Source organism: Triticum urartu, unplaced genomic scaffold, assembly GCF_003073215.2.
Source record: "Triticum urartu cultivar G1812 unplaced genomic scaffold, Tu2.1 TuUngrouped_contig_4380, whole genome shotgun sequence".
NCBI lineage: Eukaryota > Viridiplantae > Streptophyta > Magnoliopsida > Poales > Poaceae > Triticum > Triticum urartu.
The window spans coordinates 1-20,818 of record NW_024114964.1 but is presented as its reverse complement, the minus strand read 5'-3'; the positions used below and the strand labels follow the sequence as shown (position 1 = coordinate 20,818).

The 20,818-nt window shown below is 41.8% G+C and overlaps 2 protein-coding genes and 1 non-coding gene across 3 annotated transcripts; all 3 read right to left on the bottom strand.

Moving 5' to 3' along the window:
• Positions 1-4: 4 nt before the first annotated feature.
• LOC125527735 (chymopapain-like) lies at positions 5-1,822 on the bottom strand (the record flags this gene model as incomplete). Its single annotated transcript, XM_048692249.1, has 2 exons — positions 1,339-1,822; positions 5-141 (listed from the first exon to the last, which is right to left on the bottom strand). Coding segments are annotated over exons 1-2 (621 nt in total), but the record flags the coding sequence as incomplete, so codon positions are not given.
• Positions 1,823-12,753: 10,931 nt separating this feature from the next.
• Positions 12,754-12,826, bottom strand: TRNAE-CUC. Its single transcript has one exon. It is a non-coding gene; the product is annotated as a tRNA-Glu (tRNA).
• Positions 12,827-12,909: 83 nt separating this feature from the next.
• LOC125527734 (photosynthetic NDH subunit of subcomplex B 3, chloroplastic-like) lies at positions 12,910-14,414 on the bottom strand. Its single transcript, XM_048692248.1, has 6 exons — positions 14,136-14,414; positions 13,939-14,052; positions 13,772-13,825; positions 13,554-13,616; positions 13,375-13,437; positions 12,910-13,281 (listed from the first exon to the last, which is right to left on the bottom strand). Exons 1-6 carry the CDS (start codon positions 14,346-14,348, stop codon positions 13,246-13,248), a joined length of 543 nt encoding a protein of 180 aa, XP_048548205.1. The 5' UTR covers positions 14,349-14,414; the 3' UTR covers positions 12,910-13,245.
• Positions 14,415-20,818: the final 6,404 nt, after the last annotated feature.

The following is a 20,818-nucleotide window of genomic DNA, read 5'->3' as shown; positions in this document are numbered from 1 at the left end:
TGTGGAAGGCCCCGCGGTTGCCCCCGCCGTCGTACTGGTCACAGTCCACCAGCTGCTGCTCCGAGAGAGGCACCAGCTTCCCCGTCCTGATCCAGTTCAGAGTCTCGATCGTAGCAACCGTCACGAACGCCCAGCAGCTAGCTGCATCCATTCATCGAGGGACAAAATAGTCAATGGTTAACCATCGTGCATAGTTATAACAAGGTAAAGTCAGGGACGAAGCTCTAGTATGAACACTGGGGTCAATTGACCCCAATGCCTTCCAGTATTTGAAGCTAGTACGCCCATCAAAGTTGCTTTTGACCCCAGCCTAAAAAATTAGTTGACCCCAGCCCACCAGCTAATTGTCCGATTGTTCAGTCTCAGCCCATAGCATCCGTAAATTTTAGCAAAAAAAAAAAAAGTTATCGTGGCGTATAGCTCCAGCACACAAGGCCCAATGCATAAGACGTGGCTTAGCCGCTTAGGCTTACAAGTCTTTACACACGTACACGTTGACGTTTGGTCTCCAATTTCTGTAGATGTACGCGAAGTCGTGAACAGCCAGCCGACACATGCCTCTTCGTCTCTTCGCCATCGTTAGGTCGCCGTCTCATCGCCTTGGCCTATTCTTTTCCCCACCCCAACTCTCCATCCCTAATCCCCAATTTCCAACGACGACAAACAAGGCGATCCCTAATCTCCAAGGGTGATGCCGGCCAGCCGGCCGCCGCCGCCGCATAATCTTTAATCTCCCGCCCACTTGGCACATGCCCTCCTCGTCGGCAGTTCTGAGGCAGGTATGCCAATATCTTTTTCAGTTTCTCTTGGTCTCACCACCAACAACTCATTCTCTCCGGATGGCTAATTACTAAGTTTAGGTTTATGTTTTTGCTGCAGCTAGGAGGCTAGGACTAGAAGGATATAGACAGATTTCTGCTGAAACGAACGGCACCAGAGACTGATCTGGCAGGGACTTCAAAGCCAGTTGGACAAAGGCAAGATCACACATCAAATATTGGTACTACTACTATTATGATACCAATTATATCATTGGCTCATTGCATATTTTCACTCTTTATGTTGCACTTCACCCTTGCCTACAGGCGGACTGTAACACCATGATAATCTTTTAATAAAACTACTATATTCGATGCAAAAAAATGTTACCCTTGGATGTTATTTCTATTGTGTTATGGTGGGCATATTTTTGGGTTTTCCTCTTTATATTGTTCTCAGCGTGAGTCACGCCATAGCCTGTGCTATAGTTGGCATTGGTTGACCCCAGTGACCATTTTTTCTAGCTTCGTCGCTGGGTAAAGTTGAAATGGATCAGATGGGGGATCTATCTTTACGTACCGCATCCTGCGCCTTGGGACTTGACCGGTGTGACGGCGCCCTTGGATCTCCAGTCCCAGCTGGGAGGCGGAGCCTCCAAGGAGCTACCATCGTTGACGCCGGATGACCACAGCTCGGCGTCGCCGCCGCCCACAGGCAAAGTAATGCCCGTATCATCGCTGGCAGCTTCGTAGGACGATGCGTACCTAGCTAGGAACTCGTCCTGGGTGAGGTCGGCGAACTCGTTCTCGCCGAGCTCGTAGGTGAGGTCACCACGCCGGTTGGTGGCATCGATGTACTCCACGTTGTCGCGGTACACCTGAAAGCGATGCACCCTCTCCTCCATGCTCAGGTACGTCCGGTTGTGCGTGACTTGCCACTCGCGGAACCTGTCCATCATCAGCATGTCGCCCATGTCGACCGACACCGCCGGGAAGGCGGCGAACAGGCCGTGCACCAGCAAGATTGCAGTGATCGCCGGCCATGCGCCGGGGGACAAAGCCATATGAACCGAACGATCTACACACACCGACTTGTGCTCAAACATGCATGTGTAGACGTTTTTATATAGCGTTCGCCGATGGAGCGCGGGGACATGTCTTTCGCCGGTGTTGGGGATGAGCTCATCGGCCGGAGACGAGTGCATGTAATGCATGTTGCAGGCGCTGGCGATGCACGTAGCTCGTAGAGGAATGGTAACGAGCCACATTTTCTCTTGGTCTCATCATGCAGCGGTGCATACGTATGTGCATCTGTCTTGGCACACGAAATGGTGTTGGCTCGTTAGGTTGTCTTGCCGTGCACACTAACATAGAAGTACTGTATATATGCCAACTGCAATGTACCGGTTTGCCCACCACCTTGTCGCCTTCCCAGTTCTGTCAATGAGCACGTCCTCAACCGTACTGTCTGGTTCATTGACTCGATTTTCTCTTTGTTAAAACTCTAAATTCACTAGATGATTTCTCCTTTTTAGGGGTAAATAGATGATTTCCTACGCGTTACTGCAGAAACGCAGTGACATGTAGCTATGAAACTTTGTTGGGACATAATGTACGTCGTTGCCTGACATTTTTATTTGGACCAGTCACTTTTTTTAGCTGGAACATGACCCACCTCCAGTTCCAGCGTCCTGTGCATGCGAGAGTTATTTATCGCAGTCTTTTTGGTTTCCACTGTTTTGCATGGTTTCCTTTGGTTTTTCTTTGTTTTATTCAGTTGCTTTTTTCTCTTTCATCTTGTTTTCTTTGTTTCTTTCTCGGTTTTTTTCCTTTTTAGTTTTTCTCTTTTTGAACACATGTCTACATTTTTCATAGGCATGGCAAATTTTTCTTACACATTAGGAACAATTTTTGTATACACATTTAATTTTTTTCAAATACATGATTAACATTTTTCCAAATATATTTTTGATGTCTACTTTTATTCATACACGTTGTACATTTTTCGTGTATATCTAAAACATTTTTATTCATGTTTAACATTTTTAAAATACATGATTAACATTTTTCAATTTTTTATGCGAAGAGTTATGAGACCTTGGCGCTTTGGTATGATGTGTGTTTTTCAATATTGCGCGGCGTCTCACATGTGATGGTGGAGACGGGCTGCCTGGAGATGGTTAAACCTCTAAAAATTTCATCCCAATATCTGATCTGTTGTGGCACCGTTACTGATGGAAATTGGAGAGCTAGGTTCCTTTTTTTCTTCTTTTGATATTCAACATGTAAACATGTGCGGCGAAGCAAGCTTGCTCGTTGATGGTCATTGAAAGTTGGTCTGACTCTAGACCATCTTTCCTGCTCGCCAGCTTCTTGGCCGATGATTCCATGAGCTCATTTTTTAATAAAGTTATGAACTTTTGATGCAAAAAAATACATGATTAACATTGTTACAAAAACGTGTTTTGAACATTTTCTCGAATACATGATAAACATTTTTGAAATACACGTTGGTACATTTATGAGAGAATTCCTTATTTAACACTGTGTTAAATTTTGTTTCCCTATTTGACACCAAAAAATATTTTCTTCCTTATATAACATCAAGTCTAAATTTTATGCCCTTTATAACATTTTCGTCCATTTTAAGCCTTAAAGGTGTTAATTGACACATGAAAAGACCTTTTTACCCCTGATGTGGTATGTGATAAAAAAAACCATAGATGCTAGTATGTGCTAATAATGTCCGGCCGGCTTGGTTTGTTGTATGTGGCTAAGTATAGCGAACTAGCTGCATGTGTGTTGTCCACCTGGTTCGGTTCCTAACTGCGTGAGCCAACTTCCAAAGAAAATCAATTTTTTTGTGGGGAAATTGGGAGCTTTATTCAACAGAAACCACCCCGGCCGAATCAGCTAGGAGGCTAGTTACAAGAAAACTAGGAGTGGAGTCTAACCAACAATCTGTTGCATCCAAAGTGCTAGCTTGCTTCGCACAAAGGTGAGCCGGAAAGTTGGCTGATCTCGAAACATGTTGAATAACAAAAGACTTAAAAAAAGAGGCATGCTCCTCAATCCCAGTAAGAATAGGCGCCACCACCGAACGATCATGGCGTGAGTGCCAGAGATTCACCATCTCTAGACTGTCGGTCTCCAAGATGACTTGATCATATCCTCGAAGCCTTGCAAAAATTGCTCCATCTCGAAGAGCCAACGCTTCAGCTAGGAGGGGGTCCATGATCCCCGTGTAGGGCTTACACCATGCAGCCTTAAGCTCAGACGATGATCGAGCCACCCCTCCAGCTCCTCCTCGACGGGATTCCATAGCAATACTACCATCAGTATTGATTTTTATCCATCCTGCATCAGGCGGTCTCCACCCATGACCGGGCAAGATACATGCATGCGCTTGAGGTAATTCCAACACAGCAAGAGCTTCCCGTATTCGCTTCATAGCCTGAGCGGGATCAAAACCATCTTTGTCATGTGTAATATTGTTGCGTGAAGTCCAGATAGACCACATAACAGAGATCATCTTGGCTCTGTCTGACTCTGAAAATGAGGAGACACAAAGAATGTCCTTTGCCCAGGTGAGAGGATGCAAGTCTGGTCGCTTTATATCAAGCCATTCAGTTGCTTCGTTCCAGAACCTTCTCGCATGGGAACAATTCAATAAAGCATGCATCATATCCTCGTCCGAGTGCAAACAGATTTTGCACTTACTCTCGGTGGATATACGTCGATATTTCAAAGTGCTTTCTACGGGCAAAATCCCACGTAAAACAAGCCACCAGAAGACACAAACTTTGGGCAATACCTTGAGTTTCCATAGCCGAGACCACAACTGTTTATCAGTCTCTAAAGTATCCGTCATCGTCCCTTCTTCTAGAGCTTTTTGCTCGTTCTGAATCATAAGAGAGCGATAAGCTGACTTTACAGTGTATATCCCCGACCTCTCAGGTGCCCAAGCTATAAGATCTTCTCCACCTCCCGTTCTCAAAGGTATATTGAAAATTGCATCAGCATCCGGAGGTATAAAAGATTGCCTAACAACATCAGTTTTCCACGTCCAGTTCTCATCATCAATCAAATCAGCAACCTAGCTGATTTGCGCATCTCCCAGGCGGGCTACAGGGGTCATTGTAAGTGTTTCTGGGATCCATTTATCTTCCCAAATAGACACCGTTGTACCGCTGCCAACGCGCTTGATCAGCCCAGCCTTCAAAGCTTTCCTCCCAGCAATGATCGCTCGCCAAGTCGTCGAAGAATTCTTGGGCGCACTTGCTTGCATAAAATCACAAGAAGGGAAGTATCGTCCTTTTAACACTCTAGAACACAAAGAGTTTGGTTCAGTCATCAGTCTCTAGCCATGTTTACCAAGGAGTGCTATATTGAACAATTCCAAGTCTCGGAATCCCATCCCTCCTCTGATTTTTGGTTGTGCGAGAGCCTCCCAACTCATCCAATGCATTGAACGCCGATCAAGAGAGCTACTCCACCAATACTTTGCCATAGAAGCGGTCAAACTCGAGCAAACTTTCTTAGTCGGTTTGAAACACATGCTGAAAGTAGGTATTGCTTGAGCTATAGATTTTATTCGTACCTCCCTTCCTGCACAAGAGATCATTCTCTCGGACCCCCCTTGGAGTTTACTCCTCATTCTTTCTCCAATATGATCAAAGGTCCCACTGGTTATCCTCCCAACAGCTGTAGGCAGCCCCAAGTACTGCTCACTGAATGCCTCCACATTTATTCCAAGAATTTGCTTTAAAACTTGCCGGATCGGAGCCAAAGTGTTTGGACTAAAATAGATTGAACTTTTATCTTTATTCACTGCCTGTCCCCAACACTTGCCATAGATCCGCAAGATTTCATTCAAACGGTGAGCACTCTGCACTTGAGCTTGCATAAAAATGAGACTATCGTCTGCAAATAATAAATGATTAATCCATGGAAACTGATAGCTCACCCTTATCCCTTTATCAACTTGTGTTCCACCAAAATGATTCAGCAAGGAGGTGAAACCTTCAGCACAAAGTAGAAACAAGTATGGTGACATTGGATCACCTTGCCGTAATCCACATGATGGAGTGAAGAAAGGCAGCAGCTCGCCATTGACACGTACTGAAAATCGGACCGAAGTCACACATTTCAAAATCAGTTGCACGAACTCTGGACCAAAACCCAGCTGCAGCATGATTGCCTCAAGATAGTGCCACTCAACACGATCATAGGCCTTCATCATGTCCAACTTCACCGCACAAACTGCATTGCCCCCTTTCTTCCTTCGCTTCATGGCATGCACACTCTCATGCGCAATTAAAACATTATCAGTGATCAAGCGGCCGGGGACAAAAGCACTTTGTTCTTTCCCCAATAATCTCATCCAAACAAACTCTGACCCGATTGGCAATAGCCTTTGCTGCGATTTTATACAAAACCGGGCATAGAGATATTGGACGATATTGAGAGATTTTCCGAGAGAACCGTACCTTTGGGATCAAAGTTATAGAAGTATCATTCATACCCTCCGGGAGCTCACCTCCATTAAAAAAGTCCAAAACTGCTGGTACAACGTCATCTTTCAACAAATTCCAATGGCGTTGAAAAAACCCAGCAGTAAACCCATCCACCCCTGGTGACTTTGATGGTGCCATTTGAAAATCAATTGAGTGCTTAAGTTAGCTCTTGTGTACGATGTAACCGCTCTCCTCTCCGTAAATACGTACACTATACAGTGGTATTTAGTCCATGCTTACTGATACTGGCCGATGCCATGCCAGGCACACGCATTAGGTAATCTCTAGCTGATTAACCAACGAAGTACACATGAGTTGGGGTCACGAAGAAGGACGGCGGCCGCTCACACTCCCCGCTGCACAAAACGCGCCCACATAGCTATGAACCGAACCAGCTGGACAGCAAACATGCAGCTAGTCCGCTAAAGTTAGCCGCATACAACAAACCAAGTCGGCCGGAGATTATTAGCACGTACTAGTATCTGTGAATTTTTCTATCCCATACCATATAGGGGTAAAAAGGTCTTTTCATATGTCAATTAACACCTTTAAGGCTTAAAATAGACGAGAGCATTATAAGGGGCATAAAATTTAGACTCAGTGTTATATAGGGAAGAAAAATAATTTTCTGTATCAAATAGGGAAACAAAATTTAACACAGTGTCAAATAAGGAATTCTCTCTACATTTATGGAATGATAAAAGGCCTCTTTAACTCTGCAAACACTTTTCTTACATTGTATAAACACTTTTTTAAAATTTCATGAACACATTTAAGAAACTCATGAACATTTATTAAATGTAAATTACTTTTTTTTGAATGCATGAAATAGTTTATTAATCACATAAACATTTTTTTCATTGTATAGACATTTTTTAAAATGTCATTTACATTTTTTTGGAAACACATGACAATTTCAAAAACATTTTTCGTACACATGACTAACATGTTCTACTTTTTCATTCACATTGTACATTTTTCGTACACATCAGAAAGATTTTATATACACATTTAATATTTTTCAAATGCATGATTAACATTTTTCAGATTTTTATATAAAGTGTATTTTGTAATATATTACATCGAACGTTTCAAAATTTAAGCAAAAAAAGAAAAATAAAAATAAAAATGTGAAGAAAAAATAATTAAAAAATACTTGTGACAGCATGATGATTCCATGTGGTTTCTGTGCCGACCTAGTGCCAGTTCTTTGCAGGCGAGCCTCCCACAGTAGTCGCTGAGGGCGGCATATAGTCATGCTCTTCTTGTGCATATGAAGATTTGCGGGAGCAACTAGTTAACGAGCACGTCTTCGGGAGCCTCGCAACGATCAGCACCACTTGGCGCGCTCTCAGCCATTCGCCACGTGTCGCGCTCTGGACGATTCCTTCGGATTTTGTTTTTTTTATTTTTCCGCACGCGTTTTCGGCTTTTTAAACGGTTTTTTTCGGGGGTTTTCGACGTTTTGGTTTTCTCCCGGTCTTTCTTAACTTTTTGATCAAATTTTTTTTTGAAAAAAAATATTTTTTGCACGAAAAAAAACACGTTTTCTTTTATTTTCCTTTCGTGAGAGTCACGGTTTTGCTTCCGCGAGAGGCACGGTTGTGCTTTTGCGAAAGTCTGGACCATGCCTCTAGGAAAGGCAGAAACAAAACGCGTTTTCTGTTTTTTTTTTTCACGAGAGTCACGGTTTTGCTTCCGTGAGAGGCACGGTTGTGCTTTCGCGAGAGTCACGGCCGTGCCTCTAGGAAAGGGAAAAAAATACGCGTTTTCTATTTTTTTTTCTTTCGCGAGAGTCACGGTTTTGCTTTTGCGAGAGGCACGGTTGTGCCTTCGCGAGAGTCACGGCCGTGCCTCTCGGAAACGAAAAAACATGTTTTTTGTTTTTTTTCTTCCACGAGAGTCACGGTTTTGCTTTGACGAGAGGCACGGTTGTGATTTCGCGAGAGGCACGGGCGTGCCTCTTTCGGAAAGGGAAAAAAATCGTGCTCCCGGTTCGGTTTTTTTGCCTGGTTTTTTCTTCCGGTTTTTTTCATGAAAAAAAAAGTTCGTCAAAACCTATCAACATGGGATCTAATTTTGAAGATCTCGACACGAGGAATCCAATGGTGAAAACGATTCGAGATTTGAACGCACGGTTTAAGAGATAAAACATTTTGAATTAACGGATCTATGAAAAAAGGGAAAACTTCCATGTTGCGACAAAGTGGCGCGCAGCATGTGCGCCACTTGTCGCGACCTGGAAAAGTGGAGTGTTCTTTGCAACGAGTACTTCTTAATTAGTGATTTCAAAGATTTGCGCTGTCTGATGAACAACAAACATGGGCCAATGCCCAAGGCCGCCTGCATGGCAGCGTGCCACCTCCCACTCCCAGCAGAACACCTAGATGCTTTGCATAGTTGAATACATACATGCTGGTTGATCTTTCTTGATGCACCATTGATTGACTTGGAGGATGAAAGGACTGACCTTGTTACATTACATCTCATGTACGCAGAACGCAGTTGATAGGTATGTCATGCATGGATCGGTCCCATGTGCATGTCAATTCATGGCTGAGCTTCCATGGATGAAATACGACACGATGTTTTATATTATTCACAATTGTCGGAGGTTTATACATACCGTATGTGTTTTTGCATATATAGTTTATGTTGGCTTTTGACATTAGATGGATATGCGCTGCATTGTTTGCATAGTTATCCTAATCTAATAATTGTGGTGGTGCCACTTTAAAGAATAAATGAACAAAATAAAGAAATAAATCCCAAAATAAGTTTTTTTACGGAAAAATGAATTCATGGCATTGGTATTATCCTATAAGAAGAAAGGAAATGAAAAAAAACAAAATAATGATAAAATTTGCACATAATTTACATATATATACTTTTACAATATGCAAGAATAAGCATATAATAGTGAAATCTAAAAAATAAGTTTTCTAAGAAGGAATGAATTAGTGGCATTCATATTACCCTTAAATAAGGAAGATAATGAAATATAAAAATCAAAATCAAAAAATAATGTTTTTTAAGGAACATGGATTAGTGACATGTTTTTTTAAGGAAACATGAATTTGAGAATAAATAACATTGAAATAAATAACAACAAAATTTTTACACAATTTACACAAGAATTGCATTTTTTACCATGCAAGAATGTGATCTCTTTTTTTGCAAAAAGAAGTATTCACAGAAGAATGAATTAGTGGCATCGGTATTACCCTTAAAGAAGAAAAAATGAAATAAAAATAAACCAAAATAAAATAATTAAATTTTGTAAGGAAGAATGAATTGGTGTAATTGGTATTACCATTTGAGAAAAAACAAAAAATAAAAAATAAAACAAGTGATGACAAAATTTGCACACAATTTGAAAATAAATGTGCTTTTGTAATATGCAGAAATATACATATATCAGTGCAAGTTTCATAAAAAAATAAATTTATTAAGAAGGAATGAATTAGTGCCATTGTTATTACCCTGAAAGAAGAAATAAAATTAAATAAAATTGGAACAAAATAAAAATAATAAAGTTTGCTGAAAAATACTGAAGTAGTGACATTGATATTATTCTTTAAGAAGAAGGAATATAAAATATATTAAAACAAGTAACCACACAATTTACATAGAAATTGCAACTTTTATAATATGAAAGAATAAGCAGTGATTTCTTTTCTAAAAAAAATTGCTAAGAAGGAATGAATTAGTGGCATTGGTATTACCCTAAGAAAAGAAAGGAAATTAAATGAAATGTAAAAAGACAATATAATAAATTTTCCTAAGCAAGAACGAATATGTAGCCTTGGTATTACTCTATAAGAAGAAAGAAAATGAAAAAACAAATAGTGACGTAATTTGCACACAATTCACATAGAAATTGCGAATTTTAAAATATGCCAGAATAAGCATATAATAGTAGAATTTCACAAAAAATATTTTTTCTTAAATGAATGAATGAGTGGCATCAGTATTACGTACACGTAAAAAAGAAATAAAAACTAGAAGAAAATCAAAACAATGATTTTTCTAAGAAAGAATGAACTAGTGGCATTGTTATTACCCTTCTAGAAGAATGAAACTGAAAAAATATACTAATAAAACTTGCACAAGACTTTGCACTGAAATTGCACCTTTTGTAATATGCAAAGAATAAGCATATAATAGTGCAACTTTCCCACTATCGTATAATTTGCACACATATTATATAGTGCTTGTATATGATTTACACTCAGTAAAACATCCCAAAAATACCGAAAAAACTAAACAAGAAATGGAATAAACAAAAGCCAAAAACATTCATAAAAATACAAAATGTGTAACGGGCTTCAAGCCCAATAGAAAAACCGACTGACCCCAAACAGGGGCAAGTCAAAAATTCTCCCCAAGAAGCCATGGAACAACCCAAGGAAAAAATAGCGCATCTTTCACCGTCAGATGGACGTTTTGTTGACATAGTTGTCCACAAAACGTCCATCTGACGGTCAAACCCTTTTGACCGGACAGAAACGGCACGAAGGGGTATTTCCGTAAGGGCACCAGACGGGAGAGGGAAAAGTTGAGCACAGTTTTTTTTAGGGGTAAAGATGAGGCTGGGCAGAAATTAGGGGGAGAAATGGAAATGTCTCAAAAAATAATTTTCAGAAAATTGAGGTGTTGATGGTGTTGGAGGATGCTGATAAGTTGGACCAATATGCCACTTTGTTTAGTTGTCAAATGGGCTACTTGCCTCTAAATTACTTGGGGGTGTGTTAGTTCTAGTAGATTGAAGGTATCTGATTAGAAGTTTGTTTGACCAATTCTCCTATTTTATCACATGTCCGTATATATTATCTGCAAAACGACCGTCAGAAAATTTGGCAAGATCAGAAGGTGCTTTGTGTGGCAAGGAGGTGCTACAGAAGGAGATATTATTTGGTGAAGTGGCCCCTGATCTGTAGACCTAAGGAGAAAGGGGCTGGGGTGTCAAAAAATCTTCCCAAATTGAATATCAGCTTAATGTGCAAGCGGTAGTGGAGGCTGGAAGCTGAGGACGGCCCTTGGCAGCATTTTATTAGGGCTAAATATCTAATGGTTTGTATCTTCGAGATTTAACACAAGGTGCATGATTCTGCTTGCTGGTACGATCTTTTTCATTTGAGGCCCATCCCTCTTCAGGGGCGGCTGGTGACTGTGGGTAATGGGGTGATTATTGATTTGTCTGACTCCTGGTGTGGTACTACACCCTTGAAAGATCAGTTCCCTGGTTTGCATGCTATTTGCAATGACGTGGGCAGGTCAGTGGAAGATATTGCAAGAAGGAGATGGCAACTCAGTTTAAGAAGTGGTTGGATGCAGGCCTGCAAAATGCCATGTGTGCTTTCATAAAAAAGATGGCTAGCATGGCTCTGAATAATGAACCTCACAACCCCTAGCATGGCTCTGAACTCATGCTACTAATTTGAGCCACCTCGATTAGCCTTTTGACATACAAGAACTCCATGCTGCCAATAAAGACATTGCTGCAGAGAAAGCGCCTGGACCTGATGGTTTCGATTGTGTGGACCATAGTGGGTCTGGCCATTGGAGCCAGGACAAGACCCGAATGCTTCTCGCAATATTTCTGGTGGATCTCCCAATTCATCCCGGCACGTAGAAGTTTTCAAATCACCGGTCTCGTTGCAACATATTGGGCGATTTGGAAGCTTTGCAAACAGGTCATGCCTTGAAGGAAACTCATTCGGTTGCCGGTTGAACTGATCTTCTATGCTTGTGCATTTGTCAAATACTGGGCAGGGCTCCATTCTAGAGATGACATGGATGCATTGATGACTGGAAGAATTGCTCTTCAGGAGGTGGCTGTGAATGTTCATGGTGCTACTACTCGTCCTTCCGATGGCATACTAAGGACAATCGAAGATATTCGTGCTCAGGCGAATGAAGATAGTGGTGCAAGGTTCTGAAGTTTCTAGTGGTTGTTGCTGTATAGTACTCCCTCCGTTCTGAATTACTCGTCGGATAAATGGATGTATCTAGATGTATTTTAGTTCTAGATACATCAATTTCTGTGACGAGTAATTTGGAACGGAGGGAGTATATGATTTAGGCCTGATGCCGTGGCATAGATGCTGCTTTTGGGGGATGATCTTACACTGGTGCTGTGGTTTTTCGAGTTGTACCGTGGCATAGCTGTTGCTTTCGCTCCCCCTGCTTGTAATATTCAGAGCCTTGTAACTTCAGTGTGCAAGCATTAGGCGGCACTTGTAGTTTCTATCATGGCATGTTTTTTCTTTTTTTGCACTGGATGATGCTCATTGTCTGTAGACAGTGCGGGTCGTATGGGAAAATAAAGTTAGGCTTCAGTATTATAAATAAAGGATACCAGCAAAGAAAAAGGCTGTATGATGGCAAAAATTCAAGGATGCCTGAAAAGAAAACACTGTATGAGCAAAAAATTCCGGGATACCTGCACAAAAAAGACTGAATGATGGCAAAAAGTTTTCCGTCGCCGGGACTTGAACCCGGGTCTCTCGGGTGAGAGCCGAGTATCCTAACCACCTAGACTACGACGGATTCTGTTGTTGAGATCATTAACATTAGTTTTGTTCAAAGAGCATCCGTTGCAAAACGCAGACTACTAACGTGGAAACTGTTACTGGTTCAACACAATTTGCAATTTGGCATTGATTCCAGGAAGAAACCCAAGATATGGTTTGAGGTACACACAATTTGTGCTACTAGGCCCTATCATACAGATACAGGGTACTAGGGATATGCCCAGAACAGGTTTGTAACTGATGCCAGCAGCAGTAGCAGATGCGTTTCTTTTTTCCGGATGCGTTCTTGTTCTGTTCATCTTCCGAGTGAAGAAGCGCACATTCAAATTGTCAGTAACTTGTTGCCAGGATAGACATCTTCGTAGCAGGAGGTACATGGCATTGGATCACATCACTTGCTCTCAGTACATCCAATGTGCAGGCAAGATTGCTCAGTCATTTCTTCCACTGGGGCAGCCGTTGGACGACGACCTGCAAGAAGAAACACGGCTTGTTTTTTTCAGAAAGAAATGGCGCTCGTGACAACAAAGCCGGAGACAGTGCATGAGGCTAATGAAATCATGCCTTGCCGGAGTTCTCCTTGTTCCCGACGATCGTCTGGCAGGTAAGCCTCCATGACTCCGGTTTCTGGCAAAGGCAACGAGGTGCAGAGTGCACAGTTAAGTCGCAGCTCCTCTGTAATGTGAACCACAGTGGAGACAGCAGCAGAAACTTTCAGAATCGGAGGAGAATCAGAATGAAACCTTCTTCAGGTAACGATTCTCGGCGTCTGTCCTTGGGCTCAGGAGCTCCTTCCCGTCGATAATCTGCGCACAAAGGTTCACACTCTGGAGGAATCAGTCACAGTTACAGTTCAGAGCAGCCATTGTGCACAGCGAGATAGCGTGCGGTGCCATTTTCAGTTGCGGTGTTGCACATGATGCAGTGAGTTACTAGTCGGGAAGGAGAGGGAGTGCTGTACCTCGACGATGCAGGTGCCGCAGCTGCCGCCGCCGCCGCAGTTCATCAGCTTCCCCTGCAGCGCACGCACCAGGAACCATTAGTCCACACTCCACAGCGGCAGAGGAGAAATCAGAAGGGGAATTAAGCCAGAGTAGGTGAGGAGGTTAGTGAGGGAGGGTGGCTCACGTATGCCGCGTAGAGCTCGATCTTGTTCTCGACCATGACGTCCCGGAGGAGCTTGTCTCCGCTGACCGCCGCCGCCCTGTCCACCGGGTACGACCCGTCGGCGCCCGGCTTCGGCTGCACGCACATCACAGAAAATCAATTAAACCTCGCCGCCCGGAGTCCGGAGCCAGCGGAGACCATCGAGGTTGAGTCCTTACCCCGAGGAACTCGAGCTCGATTTGGGGCTTGGGCGGCGCCGGCGCCGGTGCGCCGGGCGAAAGGTCGGGCGAGGCGGCAGAGCATCTGATGGGGGACAAGGCTGCGGTGGAGCGCGTGGGCCTGTAATGGCTGCTGCCTGCCCTGGCGTAGGCCGGGGAGGCTGTGGGGAGGGGGAGGACGGAGAAGAGCGCCGCGGAGCTCGTGGCCGCCATGCTCTCGCTGCTCTTGGTGGGGACGTGGCCGCGTCTGTTTGTTCGGAAAAAAGGCGCCGGTTTTATCGCTACACCGTCGCCGCGCGGAAGGTGTGGCCGTCGAGCCTGCACGGGCCACACCTGCGGCTGCTCTCGTGTTGGATGGAAACTGTTAGAAACGTCTAGTTTGTAACCTTTTTTTTTCTTCTTCTCAAATTCTAATATCAATTTACATCCTAAAAATAGTACTTCATACCTCCGCCTCCCGCTGGTGGTTCCCATCTGGTGCTCCGACATCAAGAAAGAAAGGAAATTGTGGTTTTATATATTCTACGTGCAATTAGAATTAGGTTAGGGTTTGGCGTCATGGTGGAATCATTTGGATGGTGGCGCATCAAACAGTCGTGCCTTGATTTTCATTGCATCTCAACAACATTGTAGACTCGATGAGTTTGTCGTCCTTGGGCATGTGTTTCAGCTTTAGCCTTTAGCTGGTGTAGGTTTGGTCATCAACTTTGATCTTGTTAACGGTGCCGGCTTCGTTTTGTCTACAAATTGTTTTCATCCAGGGGCATACGTGGTCCGGGTTGCCAGTTCTCGCTAACTTTGGCGACGGTAGCATGACCATTAACACAGATATAGGGTAGTCCCTTACCGATTAGCCTTCTTCTCCATATCCCATGTGTTTGCATGTGGTGGATGGCTACTTCAGCAACACCTATGGGATATATCTTCTAAAGGTATGTTGTAGGCAACTCAATTGTTACACTTCCCACATTCTTTCTCTTCATCGGCGATGTGATGGTAACGAAGCGAACATTATGGAATTTGTCCAGAATGATATTCTTGGGGATTTAGGTATAACTCTAAGCTTTCTAAGGGTATTTTCTATAAAAGTAGGAACATATGTCCTCTTCATGTTCCATTTGCACTTATTTCATTATCTAATATAATCTAGGTACTAGTGCCAAGAACTCTGGTTTGTTTGCTCTGCTCATGGACATGCTCACTAAGTAGATCTCAGTCGAATGAAGATGTGTTAACACGAATGCATGTTTCGTCGTAAAACAACTCCAAGCAAAATAGACTATATAAACCGAAGTGCACTGGGTGGATCTCATCATGGTGAATTTTCCTTTTGAGAGAATAATGGTGAACACACAAAAAGGCGATCACGGTACAAGTAGAAGGTGAGATGGGACACAACATGACTTTTTCTAGTTACTGTTATCCATGGACGAGAAATGCATACGTAATAGGAGCGATGGACATCGAGAGGCATGTTCGACCAAAAGACCTACCAAACGATGGTCTTCGTGAAAACAATGCTTTCTAGGCATCACAATAATCAAAGCTCCTATCTGACTAAAACTACCAATAATGGCATGAGCCTTCCCAGACCACACTAGTGGATGGCTCTTGGGTTGGGTGGAAACTCAAAGATACGTCTAGTTTGTAACATTTTTTGTTCTCAAGTTCTAGTTTCAAAGTACATACAGAAAAGGATTCTAATTTCAAAGTTGGCTTTCTCATCTTCTCCTTTCTTATATAAAAAATATCTTCTCTCTATGGATGATAAGGGGATGTTCATTTCTCCGCCTCCTCGAACCGGTGGTTCCCACTCCAGTCTGCCACTCCAACACTGGGAAGCAAGGAAACTTCAGTTTTATGTGTTTCGCATGTAGTTAGAGTTAGGTTAGGGTTTGGTGTTGTCGTGGAATGGTTTGGATGGTGGCAACGGTGGCGTGTCAAACAGACGTGCCTTGATTTCGTTTCCGTCTCAACAACATTGAAGAGTCAATGGGTCTACCGTCGTTGGGCATGTGTATCAGCTTTATGTGGTGTACGTTTGGTCTTGTTGGTGGTGGCAACTTAGTTTTGTGTGCAGATTATTCTTACCCAGGGGCATACGTGCTCCAGATCGCTAATTCCCTCTAGCGATGGTCATGCTGGGATGACCGTTAACATGGATAGAGGGAAGTCCCTTACCAATTCATGGACTTCTCCATATCCCATTGTTTGGATGTGGTCAATGGCTACTGCGGCAACATATATGAGATATGTCTTCTAAAGGTTTGTGTAGGCGACTCAGTTGTTGCACTTCCCGCATTCGTTTTCAACATCCGTGATGTGATGGTGACCAAGCGAGCGTTGGGAAATAAGTCCAAAATGATATTCTTGTGGATTTATACGTAATTCTAAGCTTTCCTATGGTATTTTCTATAAAAGTGGGAACAAATGTTCTCCACATGTTCCATTTGCACTTATTTTCAATATTTAATACTCCCTCCGTTTCTTTTTAGTCTGCATATAAGATTTGGTCAAAACCAAACTTTGTTAACTTTGACTGAGTTTATAGAAAAAATATCAAGATTCACAATATGAAATCAATATTGTTAGATGCATCATGAAATTAATTTTCATATCATATAGTTTTAGTATTGTAGACATTGATATTTTTTCCTACAAAGTTTGACTTTGACCAAATCTTATATGCAGACTAAAAAGAAACAGAGGGAGTATAATCTAGGCATTGGTGCTAAAAATCTGGTTTGTTTGCTCTAAACATGCACCTTCTCACCAAATGAGCCCTACCGAATGAAGATTTGTCATCACGGATGCATGAAACGGTGATTACGCCTATTCTCTTGTGCAGACAAATTTCCCCTGGTTCGCCATAATAAACTCGAAGGGAGACATAGAGTATATAGAGCGAAGTGCACTGGGTGGATCTCACCATGGTGATTTTTCCTTTTCGAGAGAATAATGGTGAAACATTGGACATGCCAATTTTATCAATCATAAAGCATCGGATACACAAAAAGACAATCATAGTAGAACTTGAAGGTGAGATGTGATGCTCAACATAATGTTTGAGTCACTCTTGATCTGCAATGGACATTGAGGGCATGTTCGGCCAAAGACCCACCCAACGATGGTCTTCATGAAAAATATGCAAGGCATCACGTGAAGCAAATATTCCATCTAACTAAAAACACCGTTTCTAGCCACCACCCCCCGGTCGCCGCCATTAAAGCCTGTGCAACCCTTATCAGAGAGTTTGTACACCAACAGGTTGCAGATCGACTACTTTTGCTATCTTACTTGTATCTCAAAAGCTTGCAAGGCGGATATGGTTGTACATGTCTGATAATCAATGATCAAAATGTTCCTTTTTTACTGAAGACAGTAGGTGAATTACCTATTGCAATTAAATTAAGTTAATAAAAAAATTAAAGTAAGTTACAACAAGGCAAGAAAAAGAAAGAGTGAGCTATTACTGGAAGTTGGTGACCCAGTCAGCAAGACCAACATATGACCCTATGAAGAAGAAGCATAAGCTCATCTATAAGCATATGCTTTCAAAATAATTCATTTCAGAAAAATCCAAATGCTCCAGATCACCAAGATGATTTAATCCATAAAGAAAGTGATATTGAGAACATTCTTCATTCTGAAGTCTAAACAGATTGCCCAAAAGATATTTAGAGAGCTTGATATTCAGGCACATATACTTCCATCACATCGAGCAAAGTGGCATTCGAACAAGATATGATCTCTAGTTTCAACCAAATGATGATTGCACATGGCACATTCACAGGAGGGAGAGTAAAAAGTTTTCCTTTGGAGAAACGCCCTTGTATTCAGTTTCTCAATGAGCACAAACAAAAATAAAACTTGATGTTTGCGATGAACACAAGATTTGCATAACTATTTGAAGACAATTAGAGTGATATGATGACTTTAAAAAGTTCATAAATCCTAGAAGTGGGAAAGGAAGTGCCCCAGTTATATTTCCAAGAAAGAAGTTGTGCATATGGATTCATGCCTTGTATTTGTTGCCAAAGAGACAACAATGGAGTAAAGGAAGGCTAAAAATGGAAATAAAAAGTATCTCTTAACTTATTATCTAGAAAATGGTCTATAAAATTGCTGTATCCAAAGCAAATGAGTACATGTGTGACATATTCATATATAGATCAGGTGCAATCACCTTGTCTTGCCAGAACAAAATTGAATTGTCATCACGAGTTATAGAAATATCATCCCCTTGAAAGTCATGAGAAGAAAGATGGAACCTCTCGACCATAAAGAAGCCTTTGTGTGACCCTGATATTGGCGGCATGCAGTATACTAAAGCTACCAACAAGATGAACCTAGGGAATATTTGAATGGTTGTAGAATTTCTTTAATATTATCAAGATTAGGGCAATGATATGTTTCTCCAAGTCTAGCACCCATAGGCCTCCTTCACTTTTGGGCTTAAAACTAATTCCCAAGCATCTAGGATGGGTCTTTTTAGTCAAATTATGACCTAGCCATAACAAATATCTTTTGTATTCATCCATCTACTTTATTGCTCATCTGGGAATTGGAAATGTACTCATGAAGGACGTAGGCAAAGAATATATATAACCGAGTTCACTAATTGCATCCTTCCATTATAGGTGATAAAGTTGGAACATCAAGCAAATCTCCTTTTTACTCTTTGGAACATGGGAAAGGAATCTTGAATTATTGACTTTGTGAGCCAAGAGGCAAACATATATAAGCAAATGACAAAGTCCCCCATTCGATAATTTAGAGCACTAGTCGGGCTAGCAGTATCACGAGCTTCCATATTAATGGTAACTGATTATGATTTTTGAGAACTAATCTTTAACCTTGTGGAGGTTGTAAATTCTTGCAAAATCCTATGCAAATGCAGGAGCAATATCAGCAGACATGGTAACAAGAGTTCCATCAACATATTACACCACATAAAAATCATGACAAGAAACAAGAGAAATATGTCACTCTAAGAGATGATATGTCATGGCCTTATTAACCACTCTTTGTAGAAGGTCTTTGCAGCCAGCACAAAGAACAAAGGGAAAATTATCCTCTTACCTAACAAGTATTATGCGGTTTAAAAACTTGCATGGTGTCTAATTTAACAACACATATGACGTGTGTCAATAAAGAATAAATTGAATCCAATGGCACCACTTAGCCCCAAATCCTTTATACTTAGTATTATTAAGAATTCTCTGATGTTTAATTTTTCAAAACCTTTCTCGAAATCTACCTTCAGAATGGCCACTTCCTTCTTTTTATTGTGATAGTAACGTAAATATTCAAAAGCCCAATGTAAACAATCTCGTATAGTTCTGGACTTAATAAAGTCATACTAATTTGTGTGAACTAGCTTCAAAATGATGGATTGAAGCTTGTTGGCTACAGGATTGAATCAGTTGAAAAATTCAAAAGAGAGACTAGTCTGAAAATATTCACTTACACGACACCATCTTTCTTTAGAATTAGAGTGATGTAAGATCCATTAATGATATGAATATTAAGTTGCCCTGTATGAAACTGGTTGCAAAGCATATAAAAATATTCTCTGATAATATACCAACACTTCTTACTACAACTATGGTTAAATCAATCTAGGCCAAGAGATTTGTTTGAAGGTAGCTTGGCAATGATTCTATCAATTTTTGTCGCAAAAAATGATTGTATCAATTTCTTAATGAGTGCAGGGTGCTTTTGTTGGAAATATGCCCTAGAGGCAATAATAAATTGATTATTATTATATTTCCTTGTTCATGATAATCGTTTATTATCCATGCTAGAATTGTATTGATAGGAAACTCAGTTACATGTGTGGATACATAGACAACACCATGTCCCTAGTAAGCCTCTAGTTGACTAGCTCGTTGATCAACAGATGGTTACGGTTTCCTGACCATGGACATTGGATGTCGTTGATGACGGGATCACATCATTAGGAGAATGATGTGATGGACAAGACCCAATCCTAAGCATAGCACTAGATCGTGTAGTTCGTATGCTAAAGCTTTTCTAATGTCAAGTATCATTTCCTTAGACCATGAGATTGTGCAACTCCCGGATACCGTAGGAATACTTTGGGTGTGCCAAACGTCACAACATAACTGGGTGGCTATAAAGGTGCACTACGGGTATCTCCGAAAGTGTCTGTTGGGTTGGCACGAATCGAGACTGGGATTTGTCACTCCGTGTAAACGGAGAGGTATCTCTGGGCCCACTCGGTAGGACATCATCATAATGTGCACAATGTGATCAAGGAGTTGATCACGGGATGATGTGTTACGGAACGAGTAAAAGAGACTTGCCGGTAACGAGATTGAAAAGGGTATCGGGATCCCGACGATCGAATCTCGGGCAAGTACAATACCGCTAGACAAAGGGAATTGTATACGGGATTGATTAAGTCCTTGACATCGTGGTTCATCCGATGAGATCATCGTGGAACATGTGGGAGCCAACATGGGTATCCAGATCCCGCTGTGGGTTATTGACCGGAGAACGTCTCGGTCATGTCTGCATGCTTCCCGAACCCGTAGGGTCTACACACTTAAGGTTCGGTGACGCTAAGGTTATAGAGATATTAGTATGCGGTAACCCGAAAGATGTTCGAAGTCCCGGATGGGATCCCGGGCGTCACGAGGAGTTCCGGAATGGTCCGG

Bases quoted from the DNA above. Each gene is read 5' to 3' on its own strand.
- LOC125527734 (XM_048692248.1), bottom strand. From the start codon at position 14,348: ATGGCGGCCACGAGCTCCGCGGCGCTCTTCTCCGTCCTCCCCCTCCCC. The intron at 13,826-13,938 runs GTGAGCCACCCT...CGTGCGCTGCAG, and splicing joins TCGAGCTCTACGCGGCATAC to GGGAAGCTGATGAACTGCGG. The intron at 13,617-13,771 runs GTACAGCACTCC...CTTTGTGCGCAG, and splicing joins GCGGCACCTGCATCGTCGAG to ATTATCGACGGGAAGGAGCT.